The sequence below is a fragment of the Vigna unguiculata genome, chromosome 5 (genome assembly GCF_037176805.1).
Source record: "Vigna unguiculata cultivar grain cowpea cultivar isolate G323 ecotype 2 chromosome 5, ASM3717680v1, whole genome shotgun sequence".
NCBI lineage: Eukaryota > Viridiplantae > Streptophyta > Magnoliopsida > Fabales > Fabaceae > Vigna > Vigna unguiculata.
The window spans coordinates 49,866,269-49,878,701 of NC_140796.1; the positions used below are offsets into that span (position 1 = coordinate 49,866,269).

The following is a 12,433-nucleotide window of genomic DNA, read 5'->3' on the forward strand; positions in this document are numbered from 1 at the left end:
GGCAACAAATATTATAGCCTTTTAGGTTTCTACCTAAATACATAAAACAATGTGTAGTCATTAATTTGTCTGTGAAGATGAATCCATAAAAGTGGTATAACCAAGAGCTTGCATGTGCAGATGGCACTCCAATTGGACGTTCCCGTTGAGGAAGGAAACAAGGGACAGGACCACAACTTTCTTGGTTTTGTGAGGGGCAAATTTTGAGCAATGATTCGATCCTTCCATGGTGCTGTCCAGAGTACAATGATGTGAACTTGCAAACACACACTTTCAGCCACACCCTTCTCTCCTATCTTTAAAATGTAACATTTCAATGTGTGTACACGTTCAATTAACCGTTTTCACTTGTAAGTTGTAACTGTCCAAGTGGCTCTGAAAGGTTTGAACATCGCAAGCAACGTGGCATGATTATACACAAGTGTCTCTTGACCACACCTGGTAGTAGTAGGCTAGCTGGTACCACACTAGCTACTTTGCACTGCTTAAAGTTATGCGATTTTAGGCCAAGACCACCTAAACATAGGTCACACACAGGGTATTATACTTCTTGCAATAATACACAGTGTGTCCTTAAGATGAATAATGGAATAAAATTAATTAATGGATTGTTCATTAAATTTGGAATACTTCCCTATCATTGAACACTGTACAGTCTCATTCAGCTTTCTGCACTTGCTAGCATAAGGCTAGTAGGATGCAGAACAGAATTGCCACAAACCAAGAACTTATGCATGCATGGCTTCTAGTTCCACCATTACCACTTGTGATCGTTGTTTATAATTGGTGGAAAGAGGGAGAGGAATATTCCATTCTGTCCTTTAAACTTGATGACTCCTTTCTAGGAAAATGGTTGGTTCTTAGTTAGCCCTCCCTTTCACTGCCTTGTCCCATTATGGAAATGTGCATACAATTAACCCATAGATGCGTTTTGGTGTGAAAGTAGCTTGCAATTTTTTTTCTTTAAAGTTTCGTAGTTTTGTGGTTTTCATTCCTCTTGATATTTCCCACCTCCATAAAACTTCTTACCATTGGTTTAACCTTTGTGGACGTGATGCCTCCCAAATCAATCATACGATATTTTTTCAATAAAAGTTTGTTGTGAAGTTGTACGGCCACTATTATGGTCCAAGAATAAAAGGTTCCACTTGTACCTAAACGCGTATCATGTCTTATTGCCAGTCTTAGTTATGTAAGTTTTATGCCAAACTTATTGGACCAGATATTTATGATTAAGGAATAATTATCAATACAAGGAATGAGATTTCATTACAATGCTAGTGTGTTCATGGTACTGTTGTTGAAAGTTGAAATCACAAAAGTTATACTGAAGCCACTTCACAAACTTCCGCTAGCAATTCCAACGTGAGGCAAACAAACTTACATTTACAAATAATCAATTTACATTTCAATGCTTCTTCACAGTCAAGCTTTGATATCAGCTCATATATGAATTGCAGAACTCAAAAATTATATTTTTTTTAAACACTGAAACTCCCAACTCCTTTTTTTCTCAACTGACCGTCTTTGATGGATTATGCATTGCTGCCTCCTGTTCGGTGATAGATACAACATCTGACCTTGTAACTGTTATAAAATAATACCTGGAATGGTTTAAGACTTTCCAAACTTCTAGAGCATTTATCACTCACCAACAAGGCAAGAAAAAGGGATAACACAACAATATCATCTGCCAATGCCATGCAATTTAATAAACCTGTGGAATTAATGATCAATCAGCTAAGTAATTTGATGTTTTGTTGTGTACTTTAGTCATAGACATTCATCTAAATCATTTGACCATGTATGAACATGATGTTTCATTTTATAACTAAATTTGTTGTTTATGTCGGTAAGTGATTTGTCCTATGTTTACAGAGAGCATTCATGTATTTATTTGTATAAAGCATATGTAGCATATGTGTATAGACTTATGTAGCTTTTGGTTCGTTAAAATATTATAGATAAATGGAGATCTGAATGTATTCTTTGTAGAGAAAGGAAAGACACCCCCTTGAAAACATTATGGAGACAATTTTTTCAATCGGACAACAACAAACTAAGCTCCGATTCCTGTAAAAACAAGTATCAAAATTCATTAACAGGGTATATTATCAGAATTACGGACAAAAATACATTCCTTGTTTCTTTACATAAATAGAAAAAAAAAAAGTGCTCTTGTACACTATATCTTTTATATAAAATTCTATAGATGGCTGAATCAAAATTTGCAGACAAAGGGAAGAAAAAAAGGGTCAAAGAGATACTTGGTGGAACTTTGTACATCCCCTTAAATTTTATACAAAAAATACCAAATACCACTTCAAAAGTGCAACAGAAGGTGTATTTATGATTAAGGAGTATTTATGAATACAAGTAAACACACAGGGAATGAGATTTCATTACAATGTTAGTGTGTTCATAGTACTATTGTTGAAATCAGATAAGTTAAACAAACAAGAAAAGAAATAAGAAAAAGAAACATACTGAAGCCACTTCACAAACTTCTGCTAGCAATTTCAACATGAGACAAACAAACATACAATGCCACGTTGTCAAATAATCAATTTACATTTTAATGCTTCTTCGCAGCCAAGCTTTGATATGCTCATATATGAATCAATGCTGCTTAAACTCCAATTCCTTTTTTTCTCAACTGAAGTGTTTGATGGATTATGGGAGGATGCTTCTAGTCTTTTTAGACTCTTTTCTACCATTTGATTTACTTGATTGACCACTTTTACCCTTTCCCATGTTTCCTACGGGTGGAAACTCACAATACAATTCCTCATTGCTAACAAGATTCTCACAAGAGTTTGTCAGAGTGACAGATTCTCCTTCAGTTGAGTTGTTTTGGACTGATTCTGGAGAACACTCTAAGCCAGTTTTCTCTAAAACAATGTTTCCCTGAGACACTTCATTTTCTGCATGAGTATCTTCCTGGAGGGACTCCAAAAGTCTTTGGCTTCCATTACCATCAGAAGGTTCTGCATAAAATCTAGGATTAGATTCTACAACAGAATCCTTTCTTTCCCGCAGTGTTCTTAATACGAGTGTCTTCAAGAAGTTCATTACTTGAACTGCATACATCAGTGCAGATATTGGGTCGGCCATCTGCAGTCAGAAACAGTTTCATTGCATCAAACCTACTAAACTACTATTTGATAGAACAGTAAGGGTAAAGTATTGTCAGAATGGCCATGACCAATATAAAAAAAATACAGCAGAAAAGATTTTCACTGATAAAAAAAACTTATTTGATTTTAGAAGATGTACACATGCAATTTAGTAATGTAGGAAGAAAAATCATAAAACCCTCATGTAGTTCATCTTGTCTTCCCTGCAATCAATTGAGAATGAAAAAAAAAATGCAAACACACCTGAGTCATGTTTGGTGCAAAAACCATAGCAATGTTACGTGCATTCATCTTATTAACATGTTCATGTTGAACAACATCAGTCATCAGATTGATGGCCCAGTCCAAGAGGGAAGCTTCAGTATGAGGTAGATGTCTCACTATTTCAGCACATTCCTCCTCTGTTTGGCATTGCATAACCTGCTCCGGTGATAATGAATCCAAAATGCCCGTAGGAAGTTCCCTAAACCAAGCCTTGAAAATTGAAAAAAAAATGTCACAGTAAACCAAAACAAAAGAACAAATAATAGATTGTAAGCATCAGCTGCAAAATAATGTTTTGTATCATTTACCTTGTATTTCATCATAAACAACCAAATAGTTCGTTATGTATGACAGTTTAATTAGATGGAATCATGGAAATGAGTTCTGGTTTTGATTGCTAGGACAACACCACACCTAACCACACCTATAGGTTACATATTCCAACTAAGTAGATGAATGGAAGGTTGCAGGTTGCTAGCAGTGAAAAAGTTGGAAGGTTAATGCATAAGCAGGATATGGATACAATTCATCAGCACAAGAAAGAAGAACAGAAAGCAGACAAACAAATTCTTTTAGGAATTATTTAAATGATTCACATCCATGTAAAACTTCAATTATAATTATAAAACTATAAAAATAATACCTAAGATATGAATTTAACTTTTCTCCCTCACACTAGACCCTCAATTCATTCAGGATACTAGTCATCTGATATGCAATGTGGTACTATTCAGTCAAATACACTTTGGACTTTGGAAATGATGCTTGTTTCTCATTTATTAGACACAGAAAGGTAACTGTTCTGAAATTGAGAAGTTCCTCTCTCTTAACTTTACATGTTGAATCAATTCTATTTGCACAGATGATTCCATTACATGCTAGATCTATAAGAAGAGAAAAGGAATTTTATACTTTTGTGCTTTATTAAGAATAGTGATGAAAATAATGATTATGTTATCTACAAGCAAAAGTAATCATCATATTACAAACAACAGAGACATTTTTTAGTCAATTAATGATTCAATTTTATTAACCAGACAATGCTATACCTTAATTAGCCCTGCCAAACAATGTACATCAATGCCTTCTGGAACCACTCCCATATTCAATTGATCTCTGACATGCTCCGCTTGACCATTGTCTGCGTTAATTCTGAAAATCCCCTCCACCTGAATGTGTAAAATGAACAAAAATGTCTCCATAAAACAGTTCCATTATAAAGCAAATCATTTTTGTTGGTTTCACACAAATTTAATGCTATAATCACCAACACAGAATGTGAATTTTACAAGTTACAACAAATCTCGAAGATCAACCTGCAACCCTCCTTGAGCATACAGATGCCTTTGCATCAACAGCAGAATAGTTGGCACACTGTTCCCTCTGGAGTCATACGACAACTGCATGGATTCTGTTGAAACTCCAAAAACAGATGCACTGCAGGTGAAAAATAAAACCAAAGAAATTAAATAAAACAAAAACACAACCTTGAAATTAGAGTCTCCAATTTAAACAGATCCAAAAGTATATAAAAAGTTCCAACATTCTCATCTAAGCATAAATTTTCATGTTAATTTGTATAACAGCTACCTTAAACCTCATATTGAACACGACTTCTGATCGATTGACATTAAACAATTACTTTACAAGTTATATCTAGTATGATTTCTGATTGATTAAAACTGTGAAAACTGATTGTGTATAGAAATAAAACTGATTATCAAACCATAATGTGCATCAAAAACACATAATATATTCCTCTTACATATTAAAACTAAGCAAACCAACATGCAGTTAGAAAGTGTGACTCTAGATAATTCAACAATGAAGAAAGAAGTGTCTTGATCTCTGGTAATATATATACATGCATGACACACTCACTCTCTCTCAGACACACACCTAGCACTAGGAGGTCTTCTGGGGACTTCAGGTTCAAACTCAACAGGCAAACCCAGGAAACCGTTGAACCTATCAAAGGTGACATGAGCAACATGGCGTACGTTAGTTGGTGAGCCTATGTCCATGACGGAGGAGATGGTTTTGCGGGGAAGGAAGGATTTCCGGAAAAGGGTCAAGAGAAGAGCCAAGAGAGAGAGGTGTGGTCGGAGAAAGGCATTGCGAGAGAATGAAGAGGAAGAAGAAGGAGAAGGAGATGAGTTTGTTGTGGTTGAGGTTGTCTTTGTTGTTGTTGGTGATGAAGAAGATGGAAAATGGGGTGGGGAGAGGAGGACCTCGGTCATGGCTGGCAATGAAAGAGGCCTTTACTTGGAATATAAAAAACGAAAGCACAAAGATTTTGTGATCTGATCCTTCAGAAAATGCCAAGGTTAACAGTTATGAGTTGGAGTTTGATTGAAGGAAAGTGTTGTAGTGTTTGTAGGGTGTGGGACGTGAGAATCATTAACTTGGTTTTTTTTATGTTGCGTGTTGTGGAGCGTTCAACATGTAGTCACGCTTGTGAATATTTCATGTGTGTGAGTGGAGAGAGAGAGAGAGAGAAAGAAAGACAGCAACAGGGACATGAAGAGTAGAACTAAAGACAGATCACAGACAACAACATAAACTCAACACATGAAGAGGGTGAAAACTTGTAAAAGAATATCATAATAATGAACTTTTACAGTTCAGTAATGTAACACTATATTATTCATTTTTCAGTTCCCATTCGTCACAAACTTATTTATATTGGGTTTAATATTTAATAAATATAGGAGCTTTGTACCTACCAATATTTAGTTGACATGAAATTAGACTTTAATTTCTTATGAATAAAAAAAGTTAATATTGTGATGACCTAGTTCTGTCCTTGAATTCTGCAGATTGTTTTATCAGTTTGGTGTGTGTATCTATTTATAGAATGACAGAGAGCACAATCTTTTTTTATGTTATAAGTATTTGTCATTATTGTATTAATTTGGTAGACCAGAGTTAATTATGTTTAGTTTCTATTTAAAGAATTTATTGAAATCCTTCTTTTAGATTATGAATGATGGAAGAGTATTTATTACTAAAGTCATAATTAATACGCATGGGATTGTATCCATAAAATAAATAAATCAAAAGTTGTAAGTTTTCAATCCTTCCCTTTTGAATGATAATATTTTTGGGCTAATTATAGTTAGTTTAACCCTAAAAAATACTAATAATATTTAATTAAAATAATCGAAAATTTTATACGTAATTTAGTTAAATAATATATATATATATATATATATTCTTTTTCTTTTTCATCCAATAAATTTCTTTTAACATTTAATTTTTATTAAAAAAATTAATTATTTTACAGCTAGTAATTTTTTATATATTAGTTTGAATATTATAATATTAAATAGCTTTAAAATAAATTTTATAATATATCATAAATTTTCTACAAAAATTCCTTTTTTGTCCCACCTAATTACACACATGCACAAGTTATTTATCATTTTGACTTTTTATTTCTTTAACACTCAAGTTACTGAATTACTTATGTTGTGTTTAGATCCATTCGAGTATTATTCATACAAATAAAAAGGAAGAGGTTGACTTCTGAACTGTGAGTGCTGAGTTGCAAATGACTTCTGAATTTTGACACTCTCTCATGAAGAGATATGTAAGAAAAGTCATTTCATTAATTTCATTAAATTTACGTGATTGTCACTCTGATTTAACTCATAGTTAACTTTTATTTACTTTTTGAAATGTGCATGAAAAAACTTAAATGATATAATAATAATAATGACAACTTTCTTTAATGAATAAAATAATAATAATAATATAATAAAAATAAAAGTAATATAATTAGAAATAAATTAAAATTTTATAATTTTAAATAATGACTTTAATTTTATTTTAATATTATTTCTTCTATCAAAAATTATTTATATTACATTTATGATGAAGAATACAGTTGTAATCATACAATTTTATATATTAAAAATAAAAATTAAATAAATGTTATCAAACCCAATGTTGTGGTTTTGGGCTTTGCATTAGGTTATGAAAGATGTCAATCACATCCATTAAACAAATTAAGCCCACCTTAGGCCCAATTCGAGTTATCAAGTTGTTACTTTTCCTAATTATTGTAAAGCTATATATAATATATATTAATTCTACTTTTGTTTTCTAAATATTTAAACTTGATTAACATTCTTTTCTGTATACATTTAATTGATAACATTAAAATTTTTAATTGATTTTACAAAAAAAAATAAATAAACGAAAAAACTGAATACTTTTCAAAGACACCACGGTTCACCGACAACGTACATGTTTCAGTCAAATCAAGAATTAAATGTATATAGACGTGAATTATTATTTTTATTTTTATGTTTTTATTTATCATGTATTTTGTTCCTAAATAAAATATTTTTTCTTTTAAGTCCTTTTGTCAATTTTCACAACATTTACCTTGAAGCTTTTCATTTTTCCCTAAGACATTATATCCTAATTTTCTTGTCTCTCAACAAATTATTTGAAAAAAGAATATGAAAGAAAGAAAAATCTCTATTTGGAAAGCCACACGTGAGATGATTTAAATACAAATGTACAATGTCTAAAAAACGTTTTAGTTGTCATTAGGTTTTACAAAATCAATTTGTATATTGAAATGTGTATTGCTTTAATTGATGTGAAGGAAGTATCAAAGTTATACAAGAATGCATTAAAAAGTATTATTTTGGTCGCTTGCTTAACGTTTAAAGCTTTACACTCAGATTAAAAAATAATAAACATGATTAAGACAACTTTTCTAACATAATCTGACCTATGCAGTAAACAAATTACTTCTACAACAACATAACATTAATATAATTTATTTAAAAATAGTTAATATTTATTGAAAAATGAAAACACTAATCAATAAAAGTTTCCGAAATTAACTACAACAATTTTAAAACTGAAAGAGTGTTTAAGAACTTAATTTTTTTTTCATATTTTAATAAATAAAAAATCTGTTACCATTAATCAAATTGTTAAAACTATGTTTGGTTAAGGATAATTATTGGTGACACGAAACACGGCATGGACTACCGATATTGACCACGTCTTTTCAAACAACGCTTTCGTGGCGTCTCTCGATTTCTCTCGTTACGTCAAATCCTATAACAACGTTACTTTTAAATCACAATGTGTTCCTCAAGTTTCAATTTTTCCAAATTACAAACTACCGTTATCTGAAACATCTCTCTCTTTTTCTCTACGTGTTCTGCAACTTGAACAACTTGAATCCACACACCAAGGTTGTATTGTAACTAGCCATGTCTTCTTCCTACGGTGGATACGGACATCAATCTCAGTATGCTCCATCTGCGCCTCAACAACCTCCATATTCTAGTTACTATCAGACTTCTACTTCCAATGTTCCTCCGCCTTCAAATTCTTCCTCCAGTTACAATTATGCCAACGTTTCTTCATCTGGGTCTTCAAGTTTTCCACCAGGGACACCCCAGGATGTGATTACCAGCTTTCAGATGGTGGACAGGGATCGGAGTGGCTTCATCGATGAGCGGGAACTGCAACAAGCTCTCTCTTCTGGATTTCACCGTTTTAATCTCAGCACCATTCGTCTCCTTATGTTCCTCTTCAAGAATCCACACCAACCCCTCGCAGTTGGTAGCTTACTAACTTCTCTTCCAATTTTTTTTTTCTATTGTTTTCCTTTTTTGGGGTTTTCATTGTTTTGATATCAATTGGCTATCGCTTGTGCCTTTTCGCAGGACCAAAGGAATTTGCAGCACTCTGGAGTTGCCTTGGTCAATGGCGAGTGAGTCTCTTTTTCATTTCTTCTTATACTCTTTTCTTTCTCTAGATAAGCACGGTTCGTGTTGAGCTAGGTTATGAATCGTCTTAAATTTGAAATTTGTGTATAATTCATGAGCTAATTGAGTAGTTTTAATTTAACTAGATAAAACTTGGGTGGATTTATGCTGACAAGTACTTCATCAAATTATGAGCTTTTATTATACTGAATAGTTTTGATGGTGTCTCTGCTTTCACTACCAAAAAAAGTTAAATAAATTATGTTTTATGATCGATCTTCATCTATGTAATTGCCTTAAATGAGCTATTTCAATTTTGTAGGGAATATTCGAGAGATATGATAAAGACAGGAGTGGGAAAATTGATCCATTAGAACTAAGAGATGCTCTGTATGGTATTGGTTATGCTGTACCTGGTTCAGTTCTGCAACTTCTGCTTTCCAAGTATGGTGATGGAAGTGGAAGAAGGGTTGAGCTTTGTTTTGACAGTTTTGTCGAGTAAGTTATTGTTATCTGGGTCATTGAAATTTTTTATCGTTTTGGTCACTGAAAGAACTTTGGATCGTTAATCTGGTCCAATAATTGGTATTACATCAATCTTGTCCTCGAATGATGTTTCTCTATTCTTGCACCAAAGTAGACAAGTTTTACTGTTGTAAACTTGTCATGCAATGATAAAACGATGATTTGAGGACAACATTGCTGTAGCTAATGTTTGGAGCACCAAATTAGTGACCTGAAATCTTTCAAATGAGGATTAGATTAGCTTTTGTTGTATTTGAAAATGTCAATGCCATTACATCAATCTAATGTTCTGTTTTTTTTTATGTATGCAGGTGTGGGATGATTATTAAGGTAAAACTCAACGAGATTTTGACTCTATTGACGTGCCTCTTATTTCTCATTTCTTCATCTGTGTTTCTGTTTCATCCCTTCCATTGATATAGACCAAGTTTCACATGTTCCATTGTTTTTTACATATAAACTTGGAGAAGAAAAAGATGTTCTTGTATATGTACTTGTGTTTGTTAAAGTGTTAATTACTTGTTTCACTTTCAGGGTCTCACTGATAAATTCAAGGAGAAGGACACACGTTATACTGGTTCTGCTACACTTTCATACGATGCCTTCATGACCATGGTTCTTCCTTTCCTTGTATCTTATGATTGATAAATCGCAGAGATTTCCAAGTTCTTTGGTGCTTCATTCAATTGATTGTTTTGTTGTGAAGAAACTTTTAATTCGTTATATTCATTTGAGTTCCGACAATTATACCTCATTCATTTACATTTATTGGACCAGCAAGGGGAGTTTGTGGCAAGAAAAGTTATTAGTAGAGAGTAGGTGGTGAGTGGTGGAAATGTGTGTATATATATAGAAGAATGTATGTGCTTAAACTTTTTTTTTTTTCTATTACTTTTGATTCTAAACATTATGTAAGAGTTGTACATGACTATGGGGTGAGATGTGCTATGTACCCATACTTTGTTTGAGTATTTATCAATAAGAAGAAAATGAAAAGTGGTAATGAATGAATATTACGACATTTTATGAATTTTGTGTACAATCAAAAGAAGCAAAAATCAAAGCGAAAACACTAACTTCTACGTTATTGCCATACATGCTGACATGAGATCATTGAGAAGAATCTTTGTATCACTTGTATATCAGAAAAGAAGACAAGGATAGAAATATAGTGAGGGGTCAAAACTATACATAATGCTTACATATACACGAATAAAATAGTGGGCAGATAAATTTTATAATAGAAAAGAGACAAATAACAAAACCATCATGTGTACTCTTTCGCCAAATATCATCATAATATTTTTCCAACTTGCGTGTAGTATTAAGATTTTCTATTATTTAAAAAAGGAAAAGAATGTCACTCAAAAAAGTATCAAAGATAATTTTTCGTTACCATATATTGACATTCTAGTGGACAACAACCAAAATTTCGAATTTGAATTATCTGTTATTCTCATTTATTGATGGATTTTCAGTACATAATCAAACTAAAGTGATACTTGAGGATATGAAAACAAAAAATACCTTTATTACACTATGGAAAACATTTTTTTTAAGATAATATCTTTTGGGCTTAAAAATACTGATGCGACTTATAAAAAATAATGGTGACTCTTTTTCAAGACATAATGCATAACAGAATTGAAGTTTATGTTAAATTTCGATCTTATTCTTTAAAAAATTTATACTTGTCTCATAAGAGATGCCATATAAACATACATAATAAATTATTAGATGAAAGAATGATGAAAGGATTAAAATCTTCCTTAGTAATCATGGAAAATAATTCGTGAAATCCAAAATTTAATCACTCAAATTATACTAAGAAACACAAAAATGAATTATTTTATTTATACTGAAATAAGTTCATACAAATGTAAAGAGCTTTAAAACAATAAAGAAGAAAAATACAAGTCTATCAGAAAAGATAAGTCAAACTATAAGTTGTTATATTACAATTAACTAAATAGTAAGTAAATATCTCTAATATGAACTGTTTTTTTATAATAAGGATTATTTTGTCTTAATCATTGTTTTTCAATTAACAATTGCAGTTAAAATCTGTCTTCCAAATAATGAATTCCTCGGTTCACATTGTTGAGGCCATTATTAGCTTTGTAGTCATTCATCATAATCTGTGCAACACAACTATAATCAAAGATCTTGTAATTATGTAATCTCCAATATATGAGTTTTCATTTTCATTTTTTTAATATATTATGATATGATAGCTTAAACTTCATATGTACGCCTCCACAAACTCCACCCATTCAATTTATTAGAGCAATCATTCAAATTGCTGGTAAACTTTCATTTTCTCAAGTGGGCCTAAAATTTCATATTCATATTCATACTATTTTTTTTTTCTAAACTCAAAGCCCAAAACATCTCAAGAAGGGGAGGCCCACCATTCAATCAATGCTTCAAAGTAAAGAATCTCAACAAAAGCAAAGCGTGCAAAACAAATTTAAACTAACTCTTTTCAGTTTTTTTAGTAAAGTTGTATCGTTTTTTTTTATGATATTAAAAACGTATAATATTGTTATATCTTAAGTATAAAAATTACAGAACTTTTTATAAATAAAATTACACGAATTTCATTTAATACAATTCACGTGTGATTTGTCAAATACAAAATGTAATTGTTCCTTCGAATCAAAATATATGTTATTTGTTATGTCTGCAGTTAAGAAGAAGACAACAAGAAAATAAATAAAACGATTCCGCGTTTTTCTTATAAATCTTTTCTTCGGAGATTCCCTT

General features: G+C 31.8%; 2 protein-coding genes across 3 annotated transcripts; one reads left to right on the forward strand and one right to left on the reverse strand.

The window, feature by feature from the left end:
- Positions 1–2,316: 2,316 nt before the first annotated feature.
- LOC114183088 (rho GTPase-activating protein 5-like) lies at positions 2,317–5,780 on the reverse strand. 2 transcript variants are annotated; one of them, XM_028069942.2, is made up of 5 exons: positions 5,283–5,780; positions 4,718–4,838; positions 4,451–4,570; positions 3,381–3,611; positions 2,317–3,114 (listed from the first exon to the last, which is right to left on the reverse strand). In XM_028069942.2, exons 1-5 carry the CDS (start codon positions 5,639–5,641, stop codon positions 2,674–2,676), a joined length of 1,272 nt encoding a protein of 423 aa, XP_027925743.1. In that variant the 5' UTR covers positions 5,642–5,780; the 3' UTR covers positions 2,317–2,673. The 2 variants fall into 2 exon arrangements, with proteins under 2 accessions (XP_027925743.1, XP_027925744.1); XM_028069943.2 differs by having other exon boundaries at positions 5,301–5,773.
- A 2,728-nt stretch (positions 5,781–8,508) lies between these two features.
- Positions 8,509–10,697, forward strand: LOC114185463 (Calcium-binding EF-hand family protein). Its single transcript, XM_028073197.2, has 5 exons — positions 8,509–8,996; positions 9,101–9,147; positions 9,465–9,640; positions 9,979–9,997; positions 10,202–10,697. Exons 1-5 carry the CDS (start codon positions 8,642–8,644, stop codon positions 10,310–10,312), a joined length of 708 nt encoding a protein of 235 aa, XP_027928998.1. The 5' UTR covers positions 8,509–8,641; the 3' UTR covers positions 10,313–10,697.
- The last annotated feature ends 1,736 nt before the right edge of the window (positions 10,698–12,433 follow it).